Consider the following 25,730-nt stretch of genomic DNA (forward strand, 5'->3'; position numbering starts at 1 on the left):
TAGCAGGCTAGGAGTTCACGCTAATTAAGGGTACAGTCAATCGAAACAAGTTTCCCATTACTTTATTTACTTTCCTTGATATACAAAACCACTGTCAAGGTGTGACCAAAAGATGAACTGTGTTTGCAACTCCCTTGGTTAATTGGATAAGAGAAATGCTATAGTACAAGACATATTTGCATTTGGAAAAATCATCACAATTTATTTATCTTAAAAGAAGGCTAATTTCCAATGCAGAAGTTGTCGTTGGGGAAAGAAAAACAAGGCCATTTTGATTATTGTCAGATAGATCGAATTCTTAGTGTCAGTTGAGACCGTTGATGGATTACTTTTGGAATTTACTTACCTTGGAATGCCCTTACAAATGAACAGCAAAACTGCTCATCAAATTCTATTAATTAAGAACCGTCTGTACATAGCAAAAAGATTCTTCTGGCTTTCTGTACAGGCCAAATATTGATCCCACTTCTTTTCGCCATGATAATCAAGTCACAAGCCCCGTTGACACATGCTGACCACCCAAAAGATCTGAGCGGGTTAGCTCTTCAAGTTTTCCATCATTTAAAAGGAATACTCGTTTAGCCATCAGAACGGTTTCTAACCGATGGGCAATAACCAGGACCTGTTCATGAGCGCAATAGAAAATCCATTAAAATGAAACCCTGCAAGACATACTTGTTTTACTACCGGGTGCACATTGCTTCAGAAGCAAACAGATCTACACAGATGGTTTTACTACAATTAATATTAAAAGATAACATAGGATATGCTCAGCCATACCGTGCGGTTTTCCATCATGCGTTCGACAGCTTGTCTCACCAAAATCTCAGACCTGCTATCTAAAGCAGAAGTAGCTTCATCCAAAATTAATATTGAAGAATTATGATAGAGAGCCCTTGCAATAGCTAGTCTGCAAGCACAGAAGTTTGTTAGCAAAGTGTTGGAGTATGTAATATCAATCAGCATCTGTAGTTTTGCACCATGAACGTTTCTATTCCCATGGATGGCCCTAGCAATTATGCTACAAATCAATGGTAGAATCAGGGTTTCCTCACCTTTGCTTCTGACCTCCACTCAAAGTTGAGCCCCTTGGTCCTATGTCGGTATTGTATCCTTCTGGAAGTTTCTTGATAAACTCATCTGCATTTGCAGTTCTTGCTGCATTTTCTACCATTTCCATGTCAATTTTTGTCATCAGATCCTTATATCCAATGTTCTCAGCAATAGTGCCTGAAAATAATGTCTAACACAAAAGTTACCAAGATTATAATGACCCAAAAGAAAATACTATCAGAGAACATTTGTTTTTAGAACACTATGTTTTCCAGATTCATGATGCACTTGTATTACCTTTTGCACATCAGGAGTTATCCAGTGATCATATAACATATTAATTCAGAACCATGTGTCCATGTGTGTATCATACAAAAGAGAACAACTTTTTATAATTCTGAATTTTGCAACAAGGATTTGGCATGATGAATGATATCCAAATATCAGCTGAATAAACAGCATACCAAATTACCAATCAACTCAAAACTGAACACTAGTCAAAAAGAACAAACAGCCAACTAATTAGATTTTGCTCAATATTAGCAGCATAGAAGGTAGATTGAAGATTTCGTGTTTGATCCTATGCAGTGAAGTTTATCGTTTCTTTTTTAGAATAGAAAAAAAAAAAAAACACCAGAAGTTAAATTCATAAGTCACTCACTATTTCCTGAGAAACAAGGCCAATATTTCTCCTCAAACTTGTCAACCTGATGTTTTTGATGTTATGGTTATCAATGAGTATACGACCTATGCACACAAGAAAGTGAGAAAGTCAGATATTGGTCCATCAGAAAATGACAAGGACCAATTCAATTTCCAAAACTTAACTAAAGGTTCATGAAATTTTGCAGAATACTCTTGAGTTTCAACTTAACTCCAGCAGTAAAAGCCGGCACTGGGATAGGAGCTGCCCTGTTTTTTACTATTTTAGTTTCTCTAGTTTTCTTGCCAAACTAGTATAGAGCAGCAAAATCTCACCAGACAAAGGATCATAAAGCTGAAGAAGTAGTTTTATAAGGGTTGTCTTTCCTCCTCCAGAGGGTCCAACAAGAGCAACTGTCTCTCCAGCTTTAATATGCAGATTCAATCCATTCAGAACATGAGGGGAATTCTCTCCATATTTAAATGATACATCACAAAATTTCACCTCCCCTGTAGCGCGGTTTAAATCAATAGCATCTGGATTCTCCATCATCTGTTTAATAAATAGACACATGACCAAAGCAGCTTGAGTAGTACGTAGCAAAACTGAACATCACAATGTTGAGTATAAGAAAAAAGTAAATGGAAGAGTAAGAGAACATCTCTATTATGTGATTACCCAACAAAGAAATACTAGCATTCATATTCAGCAAGTTCTACTTCGGAATGGGATAATGATAACTCACGTACATAGCAAATCAGCAGTCTACATAATAGATATTACAAATAAAAATAAAAAGATCTATGCATCAAGAAAACAATAGAAGGTGAAGCAATAAAAAGAGAACACTAAAAAGGGAAATTTTGTGCATCATATCGGCCTTGCACAATATTTGAATGTAAAATCTAATATGTTAGACTCAGTCGCATGACAACCTATTTAATATGAATATATAGCATGTACAAATTCCTCTGGGCTTTTGTCACGTGCAAGGTTGTAGGGGTGCAAAAGTTTGGCTCAACCACAGATTTCTTGAAGATTAAGATTGTCATTCTGCTGGAAAAAAGTGTCTAGAGAATTAAAGGAATCTGCCAATCTGGTTCACATCACATGTAAACAAACTATCCATAAAAAAAGAATCGTGACAAAGGCATGAATGAGTAATTAAAATATCACAACGAATGGAGCATTCAAATCGCACACGGGATACTTAACTGAGAAACAGGAAAACAACAAATTCACAGCATCCTTTATTCCTTTAAAATTTATATTGGAATGTCCTCATATCACAACAAGTATCAACCTAAAATTAAATAAAGAAAAACTAAATTTTAAAAAGAACCATCTGTGCACGTGCTTGTGCGTAATAAAGATCAAAATACAGATAAACCATGGATTTACTATTGATCTTAAAAAGATTACCGTTGATTTGAACCTGGTCAGGTCAAACAACCGTTCCATAGCTGGTTCTCCTTGCTTCAACTCATTGTATGCTTTTCCAACACCCTGCATTTACATTAGGATTGATAAGTTAGACAGCTACTCAATAGCTGAACAATAATAATGATAAGCTAGTATGAAACCACTGAAACAATTTTCCGTCACATAAAAGTAGGTTATCAGTATCTACTGGGTTTTAAAAAGGTGAGTTCAAGAACATAAAATAAAGCTCAAGGGTTTTAAAAAACCTCCAATACTTGTATACTAACCAAGTCATTTAACAATATTATAAAAAGTAAAACCTATACTGCATCATTAACACACAGAAAGAAAAAGCATCAGACAATAATACCTGAATTGGATCGATCAGAAAAATCAATGATGTTACAAATGAAACTATGCCAGAGATATCGATTGAGCTACTGCACAACACCATTGGACCAACACACAGCATAGAAAGCCCTCCAAAATATATAATCTGTATGATCTGAGGAATAAGTGCCTTCATTTTCTTCTTTTTCAAATGCTCACAGAGGTCAGTGTGAGCAAGCTTCTTAAACCTAGCATTCTCCCACAACTCTGCATTGCTTGCTTTCACAAACAGAATTGCAGGGAGGACCTACAATACGATCATATACAAGAAATAATCACAATCCAAAATATAATGACCAAGAAAGTCCACAACACAGACAACCACACCACTAGAAACTATAATGTCAATGCAAGACATGAAATTGAGTGGGGATTCAACACGATAAACAAACCTCATTCAGATAAGCAGAGAGAGCAGCCGTGCTGAGCTGGGCCTTGTTAGATATTGTTCGGAGTTTCTCACCGAGATAAGCAATGACAAGAGCCATACATGGAATCACCTACCAATCAACCAAAAACCCAAACCACATTCACAAACACCCTAAACCAAGCACACACCCAGTGACTTTACACGAAAACAAAACTTGCTCACCACAGCTGAAATCCCAGACAACATAGGGCTGATGGCCACCATTTTCGCTGCCATAACCGATATCTGCAGAGCACTGGGTACAACAGTCTGTCATTTTCACAAAAACCAATCAATAAACCACATAACAACAAACAACACACTGATTCAGCATTGGCAAATGCAGCCATTTCAAAAGACACCCAACTCACATTGAGAACAGCATACACAGTATCCGCAACATCCGAGGCCTCAGCAGTGATCCTATAAGCAACATCCCCAGTCTGTTTCGCCCCGGCCCCTTCGAAAAACCCCAAGTCCCTCTCCAGAACCTTCTCCCACACATGAACCCGAACCCGAAACGCCGCCTTCAATGCGGCCTCCCATAGAAACGCCTGCTGCCAATAGACGCCGACGATCCTCGCCAGGACCAAAACCCCCAAAGCCAAGCCCTCATTTTGCAACGTGGCTGGGTCCAAACTTCCGATTTGGGCAGATAAATATCCGATTTTGGGGACAATTTGGGAGAGAGAGTAGACGGAGACGAGGCTGCAGAGCCAGCCCAGGAGGATGGGCTTTTTCTGGGAGAGAATGAAGGGTTTGAGGGAGTGGAAGGGTCTAGAATTTGGGAGCTGATTTTGGGGTTTTGGGGGTTGGGAAAGAAGGTGGGTGTAATTGAGGTGGGTGGAAATAGGGTATAGGGTTTTGGGTTTAAGGTAAAACGAGAGGGATGGCGATGGAGGACGACGGATTAGAGAAAGAAACAATCTTTGGCTCATTTTCCTTTTGTTCTTTTCTTCCAGTTTCAGTTCCAAAGTTCCCACCTTTATACTCCTACCCGCCAAAAAAAAAGCCCAAGGCTTTATTGGGCACCTGATAGAGGATATTTTTGACATTTAACCCACCTTCGCAAATCCTATAAAACCCAATATTCTACTTAAACTAGCCCCAAATTATCAAAAGAAAATTAGGGTTCTTTGTGCTCTGCTTTTGGAAGCACCCAATCTATTGATTTCCAGAAGACAGAATCGACCAGTTTTGGCTCGCACATCCTTCTGTTAGGGAAAGCTCGAATTGGGTACATTAATGGTGGTACGTACTAGGACCAACTCTACTAGTTTGTGTTTACTACTGTGAATCTGTATTAGTTTGATTCAGTGTTTTACATTGATGTTTCATTCATTGATGTTTTAGCATTCAAGTTCCCATTTAGTTGAGTATAAATATTTGAAACCGAGTTCTGTTACAAAAGGACGCAACTGTATTAGATTCATGAGAATGGAACCCAAGAGTAAGTTAGTGGCTACTGCAAGTTTTGGTGAAGGTAGAGGAGGTTGTATTGTGAATGAGAACAAGAAAGACAGGCTTAGTAATCTTCCGGACGAAATCGTGCACCACATTCTTTCGTCCTCACTTAAAACACCTATCCTTGATATAGAGGACCTCACTATGTTCAGCTGTGTGTCCAAAAGATGCAGACAACTTGTCCTGTCAAACCCGACTTTGCGTTTTGATGGATTTCAGAGGACTAGAATATCCACCTGTAGTAAACGGTCAAAGTTGATGAATTCTTTCGATAGGCTGTTGGCTTGCCGCGGGGATTGTAAGTTACAGGTCTTTGATGTATCATGGTATTCACACTATTCATGGACAACACCATGCTTCTGTGAAGATAACAAATTTCGAGTATTCACTTGGATATACAATGTTCTAGATAGGTATAAGGTTGAAACGCTTCATGTTTTTATCGAACAAGGCTTACTAGATGATGATGACATATTACCTGCATTTCCATCCTACATCTTTCATTGTGACTCCTTGAGGTCTCTGAAGGTGGACGTAAATTGTATGATTCAAGCACCCTCCTTTGCTTTTTCTTCAAATCTCAGATCCTTGGTATTGACAAGTGTTACTATAGTAGATGAGGAGTTTTTCAAATGGATCTCATGCTGCTGCAAGTTCATTGAGGATTTATGTCTGGATTCTGTTTATGGGCCAAAAAATGTCACCATTGAAAGCTCATCTTTAGAGTTATTTCACTTTAAGTGTGCTGCTAATAGTAGGATATGCCATCTTCACATCTCAGGTGAGAAGCTTAAAGAAATAGCTGTGGACTGGAGTTTTAATCCGTATAGGAAAATATCATTTGGTATTCTTGCTCCGAATCTTAAAAGATACAGGTGGACTGGGAATTTGATAAATCACCCAAATCTGGGAAATTTAGTATCTCTAGAAGAAGCTGAGATTCGTCTGAAGCCTATATTGGATGGCTGGGACAATGTACTTGAGATTCTTTGCAGATTACGTGGTGTTAAAGTTGTTCTTTTAACTGAAGAGGTCACTAAGGTAAAGTGAACTGCAATCCTTTGAACTGAAATCTTTATAATTCCCAAAACTTGATCTTTTGCACTTTAAAGTTCTTTTCTTTTGCTATTTCTTTCATCCTATGGAAATGATAGGGTTAGCTTTTGTATATTTCATAACTTAGATTCTGTACTCTCTTAAACATCAGCTAGTATGGAAACTCATTTTTTCTTCTGAAGTTTTTGTTCAAACAAATGCAAATTAAATTGAAAAACTTGATGGGTTTCTCCCTTATATCATTGCAGCCTCTGTTTAGTGAAGGATCCATACTAGGTCCATTTTGAATTAACTTTTTATTTTTGTATATATATTAGGAGCTTTATGGCCTAGTTGCAGAAGTTATCCTTTTAATTGGAATGCCTAATTGGTGCACTTAACACTGAAGTCTAGCCCATCTTTACATGAGAATAAATTTTAATTTCTGTTTAAATAAGTCTACACTGGTTTTTCTGTCGCAAATTAATTTTTTTTTACAACTGTGAGCATCTTCATCAATTCTTTGCATATTTTGGTCATTTTCATTTGATTTTCTTGTTGTCGTCTTGCCTTTCTAGACATCGGGGTTTAATATGGGACACTGGAAGCTGCAAGACCCTGCTCTTTTCAATCAGCTTAAGGAGTTTACAATAGAGCTCTGGGGAGAACCTAATGGAATTGAACTAGCGAGGTATATTCTGGAGCATTCTCAGAATTTGGAGAAAATGGTCATTGTTCACCTGCCGCAACATTCTCATGTTAAAAGGGAGTTGAGTAAAAGCAAGACGATTTCAAATGCCAAGCTTTTCTTCAGTACATATACCTAAATGTTCATAGATGAGAGTCAGAGAGATAGCAATTATATTCAATGAGTATGCTATATTGTACCTCTAATCTATTACTCATTGTGTGTGTGTATTGTGAATATTTCAGAAATCTGTTTAATTTTGTTTTTCTGTCACATGTGGTTGGGCTGAGGTGGTGGAAGCATGTAATCTCTGAATTGAAATTAGAGAATGACATCAGTGTTTGCTTCTCTAAAGATGCTTTTGAAAGAGATTTCTTCAAAGCTTTGGGAGTCACTTGACTTTAATATTCTTAAGCCTTCAATGGGCGTTAAACTTGCCATTAACATATTTTCTCAGAATTTTCGAGTCTCTTTGAACTTAAATTCTTTTGAAACCCACGAGTAACTGTTTGGAGAGCTAGGCCTCTGCAACGATCAAGGTTTTTGGTACTAGCTATGAGGGGGAGCCCTAGGGGTTGTGGATAACAATACCAGAGGTTGCCTTCTTTTTGTCAATCACTGAGCCATCAAAGTTGATTTTGACTTTAAAGGCGGAGAATTTAATCATTTTGGGGACGGGTTTGAAGAGTAGACAGAGACGAGGCTAGGATGGAAATGGGAGCTGATTTTGGGTTAGGGAAGATGAGAGGGGACATGGGTTCAATTAAACGTTTTGTGGAGGAGAGAGTAATCAATGCACCAACGTGTACTTGCATCAACATGAATAGACAGCTAGATAACATTAAATACACTTTTTTGTTATTAAATAAAATTACCCATAAATATCAATGGCTGAAATCTGATGAATTGATTGGTTTACTTGTACCGTCGGTGTATAGAAAAATTTTCTTTTGTGAAAAGAGAGTATTCAATGTACCAACGTGCACTCGCACCAATATGAATAGACGGCTAGATAACATCAAATATATTTTTTTATTATTAAAAAAAAAAATTGCCTGTAGAGGATGAAGCTTGTGGAAAAAGGGTATAGCTGTATAGAGGTTATGATTTACGGTTTAAGGGAGAGATAGATGAACAAAAAAAAATGGAGATGGAGATGGAGGAGGGCGAGGGCTTAGAGAAATTAGAAATATCTCTGGCTCGTTTTAAAATGTGGTTCGTTCAATGTTCTAAAAGTTGCTAGGTTGTATGCGGGTGGAGGGCCTGACGGATATTTATTTTAGTTTAATTTTATATCCAACATATAAAAATATGTGTCTTATTAAAATAAAAAATTATAGTTAGCAATAATTGATTGAAAATATAGGAAGAAGTTAAGTATATATATAACGAGTACTTACAAAGTAAAAGTTAGTTTTGAAGTATATAATCTTACAAAAAAAAAAAAAAATTCTAAACATTTTTCTTAAAAATCGGCAATGTCTAGGTGTTGTCTAGACTAATCAAGACGGCTGTCCACCTTCTACCCAAAATACCCAAAGTTAGTTTTGAAGTATATAATCTTACAAAAAAAAAAAAAAAATTCTAAACATTTTTCTTAAAAATCGGCAATGTCTAGGTGTTGTCTAGACTAATCAAGACGGCTGTCCACCTTCTACCCAAAATACCCAAATCTTTAATGGCACTTGTAAAGGATAATTTCGACATTTAACCCACGGCATTGTTACAATTCCCTTAAAGTCTTAAACCCTCGAGTAAAGGCCCAAATGATCAAAATAAAATTAGGGTTCTCTGAATCTCTGTACTCTGCTTGATCGCAAATATCGCAATCCGTCGATTTCCAGAATCTAGCTAGAGCAAGCTCGAATTCTACTGGGTTACATGCATGGTGGTAAGTACTAGCCTCAACTCTACTTAGTTTGGCCTTTACTGCTCTGTTCATATTCACAAACCTTGGTTAAGCTTTAGTTCATCCCCTTCCCTTGTACAAGCACAAACACGAGTTGGTTTCATGGAAGACAGGGGGAAGCGTAAGTTTTTGGCTACTACAAGTTGTCAAGGCCAAGAAGTTAGAGCTGCTACCGAGGGTTTGATTGATAGGCTGAGTAATCTTCCAGACCATGTTGCTCATCACATTCTGTCATTCCTTGCTATTGAAGACCTTATTCGTTTCGGATGTGTGTCCAAAAGATGTGGTGAATTGTATTTGTCAGTTCCGTCATTGAATTTTAAGGGATTTTCCTGCAAGAACTTGGTGACTTATGATAAGAGGTTGAGGTTGTGGAGTTTTGTGGATAGGTACTTGTTTCATCGTGGGGTTAATAGGATAGAGCGCTTTCATTTTCACTGGAACCTTATTCACTATGCACACCAACCAAAAATCTTACGTGAAGATGAGAGATTTCGTTTGGACAAATGGATCTACAATGCCATAAGGCGTAACGTTGTAGTCCTTGATATTAACATCAAGAGTTTTTCTCTGGACTCTGGAGGCACCGCCCTTACCTCTTTGCATCTTTCTGTGTGGATCTTTAAAATCTCTAGTGGTCGAGATGTATTGTGAAATTTCTAAAGGCGGCCGCATCCGTCCTTATTTAAAAAAAATTAAAAAAAATTAATATTTAATTTAATTTTAAGAGTAATGTTTACCCGGTCACCTACCCTTGTATTTAATATCCAGGATTGAGATTTGAAAAAATAAATTTTAAGTGTTTTAATCTCAGCTCTCAAAATTAAATTCAAGAGGTAATGATCACATTTCAGGAAAGGAAAAAAAAAAAAAAGGAGTGAGTACGTGGTCATTTTACTGCTATGTTACTATGTGGTTAGAAATGTAATCAGCATTCTCCTAGGCAAATGGAGTTTTATTGCTCAATTCGTTTGCTCTATGTTTTAATGCTTCATCATTGTGACTGTGTCACTGAACTTCTTTTTCGGTGTTTTAGCTGATTTAATTAGTATATTATGGTTTCGGATGAACATTATTTTTCTAGTATTGTCACCACAATTGTAAAGCGGATGGAATAGAGAGTATAACACTATTTGCTAATTGGTGCAAGTTAAAATACATAATTTTTGTGGAAACTCTTAATATTATTTCAGAACGTTCTCTTGATACTAATTGAAATATGTGGTAAAGACGTGAGTTTTGTCCCGGTACGCACACTCAATGTGCCTTCTCTGGCCTAACGAAGCGGCGAGTTGTTTCCTAGATCAAATGAACGCAACCTCCTAGTGGGAGGATAAAACGAAGTGTCGCCGGATTTTTTTTCGTGCTGCAACATAGTGAGAAAGCTGTGCTATTTGTAATGATGCTTATTTGGGATAGAGTTATCTTTCCGGTATGTCACTGCTTTGTCAAAGCAAATAGTGTAGTCAGTCGTGCACTCTTTGTTAGTTAGTGCTTGTTAGAGTACATAGTTTTAGTGGAGACTCTTGGTATTATTTAGGGATGTTTTTTTTGGTAATGTATTTAGGGATGTTCTCTTTATACTTATTGTAATTTGGGGTTCAGGGACGAAGTTTTGATAAAATGTAGTTGATGTTTTGTTATTTGGTCTCCATTTCCTTGTAGGCTTGTATAGTATAAACTGAAATCGAATTTTCGTGCAAGCACAAAAGGACACGAGTTAGTTTCATGGAAGACAGGGGGAAGCGTAAGTTATTGGCTACTACTGCAAGTCGTCAAGGCCAAGCAGTTATAGCTGCTACCGAGGGTTTGATTGATAGGCTGACTAATCTTCCGGACCATGTGGCTCATCACTAGAGGTAGCAAACGGGCCACTAAGCACGAGCATGGCACGGGCCCGGCACGGCCCAAGCCCGTTAGTGGCCCGGCACGACCCGAGGACGTTAGAATAACGGGTCGGGCTGGGCCTAAGAATATTGGCCCATTGGCCCGGCCCGGCCCGAGCCCGTAATGGGCCCGGCACGGCTCGAGCACGACATATTGTGGGCCGGCCCGTTACAAACACAAAATTTCATTTTGTTTTTAAAAATATTAAAAAACCACAATGATGAAATTTGAATATGAGACCTTTTTATTTAAAATCTCATGACAATTCCACCAATGCTTTCTTTTATATTGTCAAAATAATGAAACAAAACATTATATCATTGTTTTGACATAAGTATTTTTTCTAAATATTAAATATATGTTTATTAATAAAGACTAATCTCATAATAATACAACTATAGAATGAAGGAAAGAATAATAGATACTAAATCTTCATTATATTAATAAAGATTAATCTCACAATAATATACTAAAACAATATATTTTGAGTTTTTTTTTTCTTTCTTTCTTATAGTGGAATATAAAAAATTATTAGAAATCTAATCTTAAAAAACTAAGATTAAGAAAAACGTTGTAGAACTTAATTTATTTTAATTTTCTAAATAGTTAAATAAAATTAATTTTTATTTGTTCAAATTAAGATTTTAAAATCGTGCTTTATAGTGTGTAGGCACGAGCACGGCCCGTTATTGACCCGGCACGAGCACGGCCCGGCACGATATGGGCTCGGGCTGTAATAACCTCGATTTTCAATCGAGCAATACTTGGCGGCAGTTTTATTCAATGAAGTATTCATTTCGATTTGGTGGAGATTAATTTTACGTCAAATCTCAATTGTTATTGTTGTAGCAAGGATTAATCAAATTTCCCCTACATTAATAATCAAATCCTATATTTCTGGTTTTAACACAAAGTAGTGGCAATCACTTTGTTAAAAAAAAATGGAGGCGTGCTATGTGTTTCAAGCATTAAGTAAAGTGGTGCGACACTAGTTTGCTTTTTATTATACAATTGTATAGGATTGGTGGTATACCGGCTTTGGAGGAAGAAGAAAAAAATTCATTTTTCTCTCGTTCTCTCTTTCTGCCGAAACAACACCAGATTTTTCTTCAAGCTTGTTCTCTCTCCACAAGCCATCGATCGACCCCAGACCACGTCCCACGCCTTCGCCTCCTCCTTGCGCAGCTGCCAGTGGTAGCCTTTCGCTGTATCTTGAGCCGTACACGGCGGTGGAGCACGAGGCCGGTTTGAGCGCGTTTTGGTTCCAAATCGAGATATCTCACGCTACCGGCCACCGATCCTTGCCAAACTTCATCCTCGTGCTTGCCTCAACTTCCTGAAGCTCCCAGAAGCAGCCTTACACGGCTTCGTGGCCCGTAGCAGTGGCTGCAAGTCAACCCCGACCAAGAACGAGACCGGAACTATCGATCCAAATATCTTGAGCTACAGGACGTCGTTTTGAGTGATTCTTGAACCAGTGAGTTCTTCTTGAGTTTCTTAACAACTCTTCAGAAGGAATCGAAGCCTTAAATTGAAGTTTTGACGTCGAAATCGAGCCTTGCCGGATTCTGCAAAATTCTGGAATTTTTCCGACCACCGAAGCTTTCGATCGGTATATCTCGAGCTACAGACCATATTTTTCTGTGATTCTTGAACCAGTGAGTTCTTCTTGAGTTTCTTAACAACTCTTCAGAAGGAATCGAAGCCTTAAATTGACGTTTTTACGTCGAATTGGAGCTCGCCGTTTTCTGCAGTTTCTCGCCGGATTCTGGAAATTTTCCAGTCACCTCGACTGTTCTAGGTAATTTCCGACCACTTCCTTTCGTTTTAAGACTTCATGCTAGTTATGAAAGTGGATCAACTCGTCATTTCGAACAAGTTTGTAGTTGACAACTTTTGCATCGGAGGTGGTTGACCGTCGTTGACCGCCGCGTTGACCACCCACTGACCGCCGCTTGTGGCGGCGTATTCGACCATATTTCGAGTTTTTATTATCTAGGTGATGATCTACGCATCCTTACGAGCGTTTTGATATATTACAAGGTCATTTTAGAAAACGTTGATAAATAGTGGATTTATGTTTTGACGTTACTATTTAACGTTTTTACGTTTTATCTTCGGTTTACGATCCGCTAAGATCCGACCGTCAGATTTACTTCAAATTTGAATATGTTGATCGTATGACTGTCCCGATGACTTTGTGTGGTCACGGGCGAAGATCCCACCATTGGATCTTCGTATAATTGTGAAATAGTGATTCGGAAGGCGATTCGTGAGAATCTGACCGTCGGATTTTCGTATAATTTTGAGGAGATGTTTGTTAGAGTGATTCAAGAAGATCTGACCGTTGGATCTTCGTGATAATTTTGGAGGATGATCCTAAGGGCGATCCGTGAGGATCCGACCGTTGGATCATCATATAAATTCGATCTGGCCGTTGGATCATCATTAAATTAGAATCCGACCGTTGGATTTCCGTATATGTGTGGTTTATGAATGATTGCTAAGTTAAGATCGTATCTGACTAGGTGATTGACGGTTTGAGTTAGTGGACGATTGTGGATCGTATTTTGAGCGGAATTGAAGACGCAGCGGGATTATCGAGGTGAGTAAACCTCACGTGGTTCATATTACGAACCGAGTACTTTTAATTAATTTATTTTTTGTCGTCATTGTGAACTATAGTTGGTATTAATGGGCATTCCTGTGTGAATGTCTATCTATATATATATTATTTATGTGAAATAATATGTATTGTTGAAATTGTGAGATATTATGTACTGTTATGGTTGTGTTGAGTTTATTGTTGAAAAGCAACAATATTGTGAGAGGTATTAAATTTATTGTTGAGAAACAATAAATTGTTGATTTGTTGAGATATATTGATCTGTGGAGATCAATAGGTCACGGGGGTGACCATGGCATCTATTAGTGAACCACGCCCTTGTACCGGGTAGGTGGAAACTAATAGCATTAAATCGTGAACCACGCCCTCGCGCCGGGTAGGTGGAAACGATCAGTTAGAGCTCTAGTCTGTCTGCCAAATGTTGAGTGATCTTATGAGGGTAACGGGGAGTGACTCATAAGTATATATATATATATATGAGAGTGAGAAAGTGAAGTGGTTTTGTGGTGGTCGTTGTGATTGTGATGTTTCTACATTTCTATACTTGAGTTAAAGGAAATGTATTTTAATAAATCAACAGTTCATTCTTGTTTACTCATACTAGCTGTCAAAAGCTTACCGGGTTTGGTGTTGTTGCAATCCCGGTACACTATTCAAATTGTGTAGCGGGTACTACTACAGGTCAAGAGAATCAGGAAGGTGATCGAGCTGCGTAGAGTAGCTGCAAGTGTGTTATTCTGATTTTCTATTGTGAGGTTTGTTATGCTCATTTAGAGCTTTACAATTTTACTTGTGAGAGTGAATTTGTAATAATAAACTCGAGGTCTTCGAGACTTTTTATTTGAGTGGCGAGTGGTGTGTTTGTTCTGAGTAAAAAATTCAGAACGTTTATTTGATTTAGTTGTTAAATTCATGTTTCGGATTTGAATTTGTTATTCAAAATTCGGGGCGTGACACGGGCCATGGGCCGGGCCGGGCCGGGCTTAATGTTTAAGTAAATGGGCCGGCACGAGCCCGGCACGATAATAAATGGGTCAGCCCAAGCACGACTAGGCCCGCTTAAAATGGGCCGGGCCGGGTCCGGCCCGACCCGTTTGCCACCTCTACTCATCACATTCTTTCGTTCCTTGCTATTAAAGACCTAACTTGTTTCGGCTGTGTGTCCAAAAGATGCCGAGAATTTTGATGGATTTTCCTGGAAGGACTTACGGACTTATGATAAGAGGTTGAGGTTGAGGTTGTGGAGTTATTTGGATAGGTACTTGTTTCATCGTGGGGTTAATAGGATAGAGCGCTTTTGTATTTACTGGGAACTTCACTATGCGGACCAACAACAAAGCTTACTTGAAGATGAGAGATTTCGTTTGGACAAATGGATCTACAACATAAGGTATAATGTTGAATTCCTTGACATCAAGTATTTGGGTTGGGAGGCACTGCTCTTTCCTCCTTGCGTCTTACTTGGTGGATCTTTGAAATCTCTCTCTGTGCATATGAATGGTATGATTTTTAAAGCACCCTCACTCGCTTCTTTCTCTAATCTGGAATGCTTGAAGTTGCAAGGTGTTATTCTAGTAGATGAGGGGCTTTTCAAATGGATCTCGTGTTCATGCAAATGCATTAAGGAATTGTCTCTTAAACATGTTTGTGGGAAGGGGACAAAGAATGTCACTATTGAAGCACATCTTTGGAATCATATATTGTGCATTGAATGGGTTTCTAGTATCTGTTATCTTTACATTACCGGTGAGAAACTTAGAAAAATAACTATCGACTGGAGATTTGGCTTACTTACAGACAAACCACATACAGATAAATCATTAAATATCTGTGCTCCGAATCTCAACAGTTTAAACTGGACCGGGAGTTTGATGAATCAACCTAACCTTGGAAGATTAGAATGTTTAGAAGAAGCTAAGATTTGTCTTCTGCCTAGTGATGATGATTTTGTCTATGTATCTGAGGTTCTTTCCTGCTTATCCAGTGCTAAAGTTCTCACACTGAACGACGAGACTACGATGGTAATGTGACTCTATCTTCAGCAATTTATTTGTTTTTAGCCTTGCTAGCTCTTGGTACTTTTCAATTATGTCTTATTTAGACTATAATATTGCCAGACTGGCACTAAGAGTCTGAACATTTATATATCTCAAATTTGCTGTATATTAATGACACTGCACATTAATATTGGCCAATGAATCATTATCATTGTCTTACTTCTAGTATGATTTGAAATATCAAGTGCAGAATACATTTGGAATATAAATTCGACTGAAAGTAACTTGATGATATATTAATTTTCAGGTTCTGTTCAAGGGAAGTTCCATGCCATTGCTAAAGAATGTTTGTTATTTGTGTATTCATATTGAAGGCTTTCTTGATATTCCAGTCCCTGCAATGACCTCTCTTTTGGGAGGAATGTCTAAGTTGAGTACATTAATCATAAAGTCTGACTCTTTCTTCCGTGGCCTTCAAGCTGATGTAAGTAAAAGTAGGCTCTCTCCAGTTTCTTCTTCTTCTTTTTTTTCTGAAATATGAGTAAAGTTTATCACAGTAATAAAAACATTGTTGTCTTATTTTTGCGTTATTATTCTGTTGTATTGTTTTGGAAGTTTTCATTTTTCAATTGATTTGCCCATTGCATTGTGGCTTTTTAGTGTCGTGGGTTTAATATGGGATACTGGAAGCTGCAATACACTGCTTTTATTTATCAGCTCAAGGAGGTTACCATAGAGCTTTCCCATGGGTCTAACGGAATCCAGTTTGCAAGATATATCCTTGAACATGCTCAGAATTTGAATAAAATGACACTTGTGCATTCACCACAGCAGTCTAATGCTATGAGTAAGTTAAAGAAAAGCAAGATGGCTTCCAACATCACACTGGACTTTCAGGAAGATCAAGAAAGAGGGCCTCAGAAACGAAGAAGAAGAAGAAGGGTTGTCTGATGATGATAATGTAAACGTGCTCACCAGATAAAGGATCATAATGCAGCAGCAGTAGTTTTACAGGCATTGTCTTATCTGAGTCCAGAGAGGTCCACAAGAGCAACTGGTACATCTGTTTCCAATACTCATATTATTACCTCCTAATAATCATATTATTGTCATCCAGTGAATTGTATAAACTCCCAAAACCAAAATGAATACACTACAGACACAATTTTTTTTTTTTTTGAGAAGAAGAAACTTTCATTGATAAACAAATTAGATAGATACATCAGCTCGAAGTACATCAGAGAGCCATTGTGGCCCGTCTTCTACCCAAACTTGAAATGCAGGAAACAAAAGCGCGTTTCTAGCTAAAGCATGCGCTGCCTGATTACATTTCCTAGGGCAATATGTACAAATTACAGAGGAAAAAAGATGAAACAAGCCTTTGACCTCCTCAATTAGCATTCCCTCTACAGACCAGTCATCACTTGACTTGCAAAGATCATTTACTACAGATAAAGCGTCTAATTCCAGAATAAGATGAAAAGTGTGAAATCCAGATTGAACCCAAAGCAGCCGCATAAATCTCAGCTGCCTTAACACCAAATCTGCCACGAAAACCTTTAGAAGCTGCAATCAGGAGATCACCTCTTTTATTACGTAAGACTGCTCCCATACCTCTAACACCATGTACATCATCCAAGGCAGCATCTACATTTAATTTGAGGAAAGGGAAGCCTGGTGATGCCCATCTGTCTGAAATACCCGTTGAAAGTGAATGTTGAGGGGGCCTAGTGTGTAAGGAAACCCACTCTAATACTAAAGCTTGAATCTGTGAGAAGAGAACAGAAGCAGGGGTATATTTGTTTTCAAAAATTTATGCATTCATTGCTTGCCAAATTCGACGACAACACATTAAGACAAAGATCAATTCAGATTTAGAAAGGACAGAAATACCAAATTTGAAAAGTTCTTTAAAAGGACCATGTTTCCATCCTCCCACTACAGTATGAAAGGGAGTGAGCAACCAAACCTCTTTAGCTTTAGAGCAGGACCATAAGGCATGTACAGTAGTTTCATAGCCCAATTTGCAGCGGGAACAAACCGGAGAGGATAGTAAATGTCGTCGATGTAAATTAAAGGCACAAGGCAAAATGTCATGGATTGCACGCCAAAAGAAGACCTTTGCAGCAGCGGGTGCTTTCAGATTCCACACATACTTCCAAACCGCATCTTCTTGTGGGTTAGAACTGCCCACACCACCCTCATTTCGAAATCTGCAGTTTTGTGCCAATTGATAACCACTCTTGACTGTATATGTTCCATGTCTGGTGTAATGCCAACACAATCTGTCTGGAATAACAGCTATCGGCAGAGGAATGGAGAGAATTGCTTCAACCTCTCTTGCCCAAAACCTGTGATGTAATAACTCAATGTTCCAATAACCATTCACACTAATCAACTCAGAAACAAGAGAATTGAGAAGCAATTTTGGTGGGGAGGAAATGCGAAAAAGTATAAGGAATAGGAATCCAAGCATCACGAAAGATCAAAATTGACCTACCATCTGCCACCCTCCATCTCAAACCAGAAACTAATAATTCCCTACCCCAAAGGAGGGACCTCCATATCAGTGAGCTTGACCTCCCAACAGGTGCAGATAGAAAAGAGGAAGGAGGATAGTAACGCCCTTTATAAACCTTCGTAACCAACAGATCAGGAAGAGTAAACAATCTCCAACATTGTTTGGCCAAGAGTGCTTGATTGAAATCAACAAAATCCTGAAAGCCTAGTCCTCATTTCAATTTGTTTCTGCATAAAGAGTCCCACCGCAGCCAGTGAATACTACGTTTACCTCTCTGCCTCCCCCACCAAAACCTGGCTGATAAACCCGATAGTTCATGACTCAAAGTCACAGGCATCCGGAACACACTCATTGAGTAAGATGGAATAGCTTGAACCACTGATTTCAGAAGAATCTCTTTACCTGCTTGGGAAATAAGCTTGTCCTTCCAGCCAAATTCTGTCCCGAACAGTCTTAAACAAACATCTTCTGCCTCGTCCAGCTAGAGTTGGCAAACCCAAATATTTCTCATGGCAGGCTACTATCGGAAATTCCCAGAAAACCACTTAGGAACTCCTGATATTCTTCCCTCACATTTGGGCTAAAAGACAAAGCTGATTTTTGAAGATTGATCTGCTGGCTTGAGACTTCTTCAAAATTGCATAGAATATCTTTTAAGGTCTGTGGGGTGTCCTGATACGTTTCCAAAAAAAGAAGACTGTCATCAGCGTGAAATAAATGAGAAATTGAGGGCGCAAACCTTGAAATTCGAACCCCATAAATCATTCCTGCAGCCTCTGCCTGTTGGAGCAGCCTTGAGAAGCCTTCTGCCACAAAGAGAAACAAGTATGGCGATAAAGGACAGCCCTGCCTGATTCCACGTGATGGAACAAAATACCCCAGAGGATTCCCTTTCCATAGCACCGAGAAGGAAGCCGTTATCAAGCAGTCCATAATATGTTTCACCCAAAAGTGATGGAACCCCAACCTTAACATCATTGCCTCCAAAAAGCACCATTCCACCCTATCATAAGCCTTTGCCATATCCAACTTTATTGCCATTGCCCCCATATTTCCATCAACAATTTTCTTCACAAAATGCATCACCTCAAAGCAAATCATAACATTATCCAGAATATTTCTATTTGGAATAAAAGCACTCTGGCAAGAACTAATAACAGTTGGCAACACCTTCTTTAACCTGTTTGCTAGAGCCTTGGCCACTAGCTTATAGATGACATTACAAAGGCTGATTGGGCGAAAATCTGCCATAGTTGTGGAGATGAAACTTTAGGAATCAAAGCCAACAATGTATGATTGAAAGGCTGGACTGATGCTGATCCGTTTAAGACACTCAAGCAAATAGCAAAGACTTCATCTCCAATTGTGCTCCAAAATCGTTGAAAGAAAACTGGCAATAAGCCATCATCCCCCGGTGATTTTGAAGGTGCCATGTGGAAGAGAGTGAATTCCACCTCTTTCCCTTCAAAAGGTTATAGCAACTGTCGATTCATTTGTAGAGTAACCAACTATGGAACACAATCCAACACTCTGTTCATGTTTAGCCCACCAGTTTTCCTGAAAAGTTTAGTAAAGTAAGAACAAAACAGCTGCCCAATAACATCCGACTCCGTTTGCCATACTCCCTGATTGTCAAATAGACCAGTAATTGTATTAGTCCTTTGCCTGCCAGATGCTCTTTCATGAAAGTATCTCGTGTTACGGTCACCCGATTGTAGCCAAGTGACTCGTGATCTTTGTCTCCACAAAACCTCTTCCTTATCCTGCAGCTGTAAAAGTTCCTCTTCCAACTGAGATATGAGAGACTTAGTTTCTGGAACAGAACACCTGGAATAACAATCATCAAGGCGTCGTCTTATATTCCGGACTTGGAAGCCAATATTTCCGAAGCCTACAACACCCCAGTGTGCCACTACAGGCACAATTGATCAATTTATAATCATATTATTGCCCCAATAATCATATTATTACCCTCCAATAATCATATTATTGCCCTCAAGTGAACCAAAATGGATACACTACAGACACAATTGATCAATTTATATGTTCAATTGTACACGTAGTTTTTTTTTTCCCTTCCTCATTCTCGGAGCTCACAGTATACACACACTGAACACCACGACCTCACCTCACTCTCAGCTCTCTCTTCCTCACCCCAGCCACCCCATCCATCTCTTTTATTTTATTTTTCTTGCAATCACCGCCAACACTCCACTCAATCCATTTCTATTTTACTCACCCACCGAACCGCACCACCATAATTATCCCACCATATGCCAGCAAGTTGCAAACCTACAACCACACACCCTCTATTTCTTCAACCTCTCTTCTTCAAGATCTCTTTTTTACCTGCATATCAGACCCAAATCCACCCCTCTTCGACGAAGAACCAAACTGAGTTAGAGGAAGCTCTGAACGGCGCACAGGATCTTCAAGCCGAACGAGAGAGAGAGAGAGAGAGAGGATTGACATCAGAGCCGTCTTCGCCTCCATGCTCGTCGTCGATGAAGGCTGTGAGGAGAGAGAATCGTCACGGATGAAGGCCGTGAGAAGGCAGCTTTGAATATGAGAGAGTCTGAGAGGAGAGAAATCGTTCAGTTTCAGTTTAGAGAGAGAGAGAGAGTCTGACAAGAGAGAGATTTCAATTTAATTAATAGGGACAAAACTGTCAATAAATGTTAGATTGGGTAAATGGGGTTAAAAAACTGTCAGTGGAGTAAGTGGGCAATTTTTAAGCTTAAATTGGGTAAGTGGTCACGGCCCCTAAGAAAAATTAGCCAGTTTGGAAACTTATTTTTGTATGAAGTTTTCTTCAAAAGAATGAAAACTAATCCAGAAACTTGATATAGGTTTTCCCCTTACTAAATTGAAACCACTGTTTAGGGAAGGATAATGCTAGGTCTGTTGGATTATATGTTATATGCTTGTGTGTGTGTTTGGCTGTTTGGACATTTTCATTGATTTTTTAGTTGTCTTTTTGCCTTTCCAGACATCTTGGTTTAATATGGTATACTGGCAGATGCAAGACCTTGCTTTTTTCAATCAGCTTAAGGAGTTCACAATAGAGGTTTGGGAAGGATCTAATGGAATCAAATTAGCAAGGTATATTCTTGAGCATGCTCAGAAATTGGAGAAAATGGTCGTTGTTCACTTGCAAGAGCATTCTGATGTTGAAAGGTTGTTAAGTAAAAGCAAGATGATTTCAAATGCCACACTTGTCATTAAGAGTGTACCATACCAATGTTTTAAAACGCTAAGGCGTACCCGAGGCATTTTCAGGACAGCCTTGCAGCCTTGAGGCATAAGGCGTAAGCCTTACGATATAATTCTTTTTTATATATGTATATATAAATATACACACATACATAAAGAGAAAACATTAATACATAAAAATCCACAAATATGTTTAGACTTTAGATATATATCAGATTCAGAATTCAAACTCAATACATATCATATTGTAGTTGTACTCACCAATTCAAACTCAACTTATATATATATATATATATACAGATCCTATCCAGAGCGGAGCTCCGCTTTGAAATTAACGTGTGAAGTTCGAGTTTTGGGTCACTTTTCGGTTGCATATCCACATCTCGACCGTTCAGTTTTTAGGTACTAGTGTATAGATTCTCTCTGCAAATTTTCAGCCAAATTGATGATCGTTAAGGTATCTAAATCGCTTAAACCAATGGACGGACTGAATCTGTCAACCTGAACCGTACTAGCTTTAAGGCAATTATCAATGCCTTAACGATTATCATTTTGGCTGAAAATTTGCAGAGACGATCTATACACTAGTACCTAAAAACTGAACAGTCGAGATGTGGATATGCGACCGAAAAGTGACCCAAAACTCGAACTTCACACGTAAATTTTCAAAGCGGAGCTCCGTTCTGGATAGGATATGTATATATATATATATATATATATATATATATATATATATATATATATATATATATAAATTTGCAGAGACGATCTATACACTAGTACCTAAAAACTGAACAGTCGAGATGTGGATATGCGACCGAAAAGTGACCCAAAACTCGAACTTCACACTTAAATTTTCAAAGCGGAGCTCCGCTCTGGATAGGATATATATATATATATATATATATATATATATATATATATATATATATATATATATAAGATTATCAGCAAAAGAATGAAAGAAAAATAGACAAATATCCCTATTATTTTGTGGGACATCTGAACCAAAGGTCCAAACCTCACAGCATCAAGGGACAACATTTGAATCTGCCTCCCTCAACAAATTTGGCGACAGAAGCATTCTTGGTTTCGGGGCACTTCCAAGCCTCCTAAATATGAACCTTCCAGATATAATTCCACTTCCAAGCCTCACCTCATAAGTTAAACACAGATAAGCAGATTGAAAGAAGACTTGCCTTTTGGGGAATTGGGGTTAATCCTTATATGCACCTGTCATCACCACTCTTATTGAAACAAGTATTGAATGCTAAGAATTTTCAGAATACACCTAAGTCGAGCGATAAACTTTGATTGGAACACAACTTCATTTCAAACTCAAAAATTCAAAGAATCAAAATCAGATAAACTTCAATTGAAACACAACTACAAAACATGAATCCGAATTGAAGAAGGGAAACAGATTTGGGAGTACGCCTTCTTTTGCTGAAGAAAAAAAAAAATCTGGACGTTAGCTTTTCACGCCTTCAGCAACGCCTTGTGCGCCTTAATTTGGCGCCTTGATCAATGCCTTTTGCTCCTGGTCGCCTCGGCAACAAAACACACTCAGTTTAATGGACGCCTCACTCCTTTTGCGCCTCAAGGCTCGCCTCAGGCGCGCCTTTTAAAACATTGTACCATACTATAGTGTCAATACAGAAGATGTTTGCATTTATATCAGATAAGGGTGTGCCATTTATATTGCTCATTGGTTTTGTCTATATTTGTTGTTCTCATACAATATGAGCATTCCAGTAATGATTGAGAATCTTAGAGAACATTGATGTTTGCATAATACTAATACATGTCTTCTGATTTTGGTCATGCATTGAATTTTATTTTATTATTGATACTCAATTTCTAGAAATGAAATGGAAATGCATCTGATGTCCTAGCTTCTATGTTGTTTGAATATGTTGAATTGAGGTTATAAATTAGGGTATAGTCGTTTAGGTTTACAACTATAATGGAATATTTAAGGAGCAATTACTACCCTGTTGTATCAAACAGCAAGGCATTTCAGTTTTTATGCACCTTGAAAGCTCAATTTGATTTTGAAAATCCCCATCCTAATGTTCCTCCTCCAATCTTGGATAGTTTTTTTTTTTTTTTAGGGGAACGGAGTCAGGCTCCAAATAATATTTCAAACGACGTCACTGCGTCAATCTAGAGGGATTTGAAAATCTCTCATAATACAATCGAAGATCAGGTCTGCACAAAGCAGAATACAAACTGCCCAAAGCAGCCAAATTATTACTAGCCAACAAAAGAAAAACCTAAAGAAACTGCAAAAAAACAAAAACAAGAGAATAAAACCCTAACCCTACCCTATCCCAAAGATGGAACCACTGCCTTGAGCATCTTGACGCCTAAGACCCATATGGTGTACGTCGCAACAAAACAACACAGTCACACGGTAACATCCAAGAGACAAAAATAGGGTTAGAGAAAAACTACCACTCTCCCAAAAGCCTCAAAAAGGCCTGATCCAAACAAAAAAGGAAACAAGAGAAAGGGCTGCCTAGCTAGACCAGAATGAGTGGCCCAGGCAGGCGGAGACCCAACAGTGGCCAAAGCCCAAACTCTTACCCCCCCCCCCCTCCTTCCCAGATCCGCCCACCCCAAGCTTTGAGAGAGCAGCCGCCAATCACCAATCTGCTGGCCGGCCGTGGACCTCCACCCTGGCCATGGTCAAGCCTAGACCCCGACTCGTACCTTGACCTGGATCAAACAAACACATAGGCCGCCGCCTCCTCGCCTCTAATGAACAAACCCCGGATCACCGGTCAAAACGCTGCTCAAAAGCACAAAGCCCTGACGCAACCCCCGCTGCCGAGAAGGATCACTCCGCTCCCTGCGGTCTGCACCCTCAACCGCAGCAGCCTAAACCACCGCCGATCGGAGCCGTCTCAAACTTTCTGTCAAAATACCGATCTGGAAACAACTCCGCCGACAAAGCCAAAGGACAGCAGCGCCGCTCCTTCTTCTCGCCGTCGTTGTCCCGTTGCCGCCTGGTTTGGGGACCGTGAGATCGCCGCCGCCAGCAAACGAAACCCTAGGTTTCGCAAGCGAGGTCGCTCCGAAATCTCCGGAGGCCAATTTGGCTCTATTGCACTCTTGTTTCACTGTTAGAGAAGTCTCCAATCTTGGATAGTTGATGTTGTCAAATGTTGAAATAGTGGGTGAATAGATTTCATATTCCTGCAAATCCTTAAGTACGCCTTGACAAGGTGAAAGGGATTAATATAGACCAAAATGGAGAATTCATTAGCATAATTGGTTGGAGAATCTTTAAAAAGCAGGGAACAAGTGTGCATCTGATGGTGATTATGGGCCCTTTTTTATAGTAATTAAAGGAGGCTTTTGCTTACCCCTAAACATTGTCCTAGGGCCGGGCATTTTAGCTCGAAAGTCCAAAAACCCGGACCGAATCGATCCGGACCATCAGGTCTGGGCCGGGCTTTGAAGAAAAAAAAAACACAAAAAAAATAAAGCCCGGACCATTTGTGTTTAAACAGGCCGGTCCCGGGCCTCTTTATTCATATGGCTGAAAGCCCGAAGAAAAGCCCAAAGTCATATAACCCTACATCTGTAGGTATACTGCCTTGACTAAGAGACTTCAACTCACAGCCTCCTTCTGGAAATTGACCCCGAGCCTTTCCCAAACCGCCAAACGCAACGACAGCCTTCTTTAGTTGAATCAGTTCTTCACTTCTTCGATTCCCTTCGCAACAACAACCTTTCACAATTTCACGGCTTCACTTATCCAGTTTCCCTTAGCAGCTTGAAGCCTCGGACCCAGCCTAGGAGCTTTCCCGATTTCAAATTCGAAATTTCCAGAAACCCAGCAATCCCTAGCCCTCAATCCCTTCTGCCCTTCTTCGATCAGCTTGAACCCAGCAATCGTAGCAGCTTGAACCCAACATTCCCGATTTCAAACCCAGCAATCGAAACCCAGCAACCCGTAGCATCTGCAGCCTTCAAGTTCTTCGATTCATGGCCTTCTTGGATTACTAACTCGATTCCTTAGCCCTGAGATTGGGGTGGAGATCATAACTCGTTGAGCAAGGTATCCATTTAGTTAGTGGTGTATGTAAGTTTTCCCATAGTTATTTTTTTCAGTCATGGGGTTATCTGATTTCAATTTTTTGTTTCTTGGTACAAGGATTCAAGATTCGATTTTGATAATGCCCGAAGCAGCAATGAAACTGTGGAGAAAATGAAGGCAAGAAAAAAAAAGACTTTTGAGCCCGAAAACCCGACAGGACCAGCCTGGGCCCGCATAGTCCGGTCCTTCATGGTCCCTATAATTGAAAAACATTATTTGAGCCCGGCCCCCAAAAAAACGGGCTTAGTCCCGGGCCTAGCAAATTGACATGCGGTCTCGACCCGTGCCCAGCCCTGTTCCGTTCCTTTCTACCAAATATAGCATAAACAATGGCTGCCAAACAGATTATGTCAAGAAAAGTTGGG

At 39.2% G+C, this 25,730-nt stretch overlaps 3 protein-coding genes across 4 annotated transcripts; 2 read left to right on the forward strand and 1 right to left on the reverse strand.

Moving 5' to 3' along the window:
• Window positions 1-246: 246 nt before the first annotated feature.
• On the reverse strand, window positions 247-4,885 carry LOC133723562 (ABC transporter B family member 29, chloroplastic). Of its 2 annotated transcripts, XM_062150413.1 has the most exons (10): window positions 4,289-4,885; window positions 4,101-4,187; window positions 3,901-4,008; window positions 3,489-3,755; window positions 3,119-3,202; window positions 2,032-2,248; window positions 1,715-1,800; window positions 1,056-1,243; window positions 781-910; window positions 247-622 (listed from the first exon to the last, which is right to left on the reverse strand). In XM_062150413.1, the coding sequence occupies exons 1-10, from the start codon at window positions 4,853-4,855 to the stop codon at window positions 485-487; spliced, it is 1,872 nt and encodes a 623-aa protein (XP_062006397.1). In that variant the 5' UTR covers window positions 4,856-4,885; the 3' UTR covers window positions 247-484. The 2 variants fall into 2 exon arrangements, with proteins under 2 accessions (XP_062006397.1, XP_062006398.1); XM_062150414.1 differs by lacking the exon at window positions 1,715-1,800 and having other exon boundaries at window positions 1,056-1,230.
• A 137-nt stretch (window positions 4,886-5,022) lies between these two features.
• Window positions 5,023-7,372, forward strand: LOC133721101 (uncharacterized). The gene is made up of 3 exons (XM_062147625.1): window positions 5,023-5,168; window positions 5,271-6,422; window positions 6,995-7,372. The coding sequence occupies exons 1-3, from the start codon at window positions 5,163-5,165 to the stop codon at window positions 7,241-7,243; spliced, it is 1,407 nt and encodes a 468-aa protein (XP_062003609.1). The 5' UTR covers window positions 5,023-5,162; the 3' UTR covers window positions 7,244-7,372.
• Window positions 7,373-14,709: 7,337 nt separating this feature from the next.
• Window positions 14,710-16,576, forward strand: LOC133723809 (uncharacterized). Its single transcript, XM_062150674.1, has 3 exons — window positions 14,710-15,547; window positions 15,831-16,007; window positions 16,184-16,576. The coding sequence occupies exons 1-3, from the start codon at window positions 15,020-15,022 to the stop codon at window positions 16,472-16,474; spliced, it is 996 nt and encodes a 331-aa protein (XP_062006658.1). The 5' UTR covers window positions 14,710-15,019; the 3' UTR covers window positions 16,475-16,576.
• The last annotated feature ends 9,154 nt before the right edge of the window (window positions 16,577-25,730 follow it).

This window comes from Rosa rugosa, chromosome 7 (genome assembly GCF_958449725.1).
Source record: "Rosa rugosa chromosome 7, drRosRugo1.1, whole genome shotgun sequence".
Lineage (NCBI taxonomy): Eukaryota > Viridiplantae > Streptophyta > Magnoliopsida > Rosales > Rosaceae > Rosa > Rosa rugosa.

Bases quoted from the DNA above. Each gene is read 5' to 3' on its own strand.
- LOC133723562 (XM_062150413.1), bottom strand. From the start codon at position 4,855: ATGAGCCAAAGATTGTTTCTTTCTCTAATCCGTCGTCCTCCATCGCCA. The intron at 1,244-1,714 runs GTGAGTGACTTA...CTTTTGTGTTAG, and splicing joins GCCTTGTTTCTCAGGAAATA to ACATTATTTTCAGGCACTAT. The intron at 911-1,055 runs GTGAGGAAACCC...CTGTGCTTGCAG, and splicing joins AGTGGAGGTCAGAAGCAAAG to ACTAGCTATTGCAAGGGCTC.
- LOC133721101 (XM_062147625.1), top strand. The intron at 6,423-6,994 runs GTAAAGTGAACT...TTGCCTTTCTAG, and splicing joins TAACTGAAGAGGTCACTAAG to ACATCGGGGTTTAATATGGG.
- LOC133723809 (XM_062150674.1), top strand. From the start codon at position 15,020: ATGAATGGTATGATTTTTAAAGCACCCTCACTCGCTTCTTTCTCTAAT. The intron at 15,548-15,830 runs GTAATGTGACTC...ATTAATTTTCAG, and splicing joins TGAACGACGAGACTACGATG to GTTCTGTTCAAGGGAAGTTC. The intron at 16,008-16,183 runs GTAAGTAAAAGT...GTGGCTTTTTAG, and splicing joins TCCGTGGCCTTCAAGCTGAT to TGTCGTGGGTTTAATATGGG.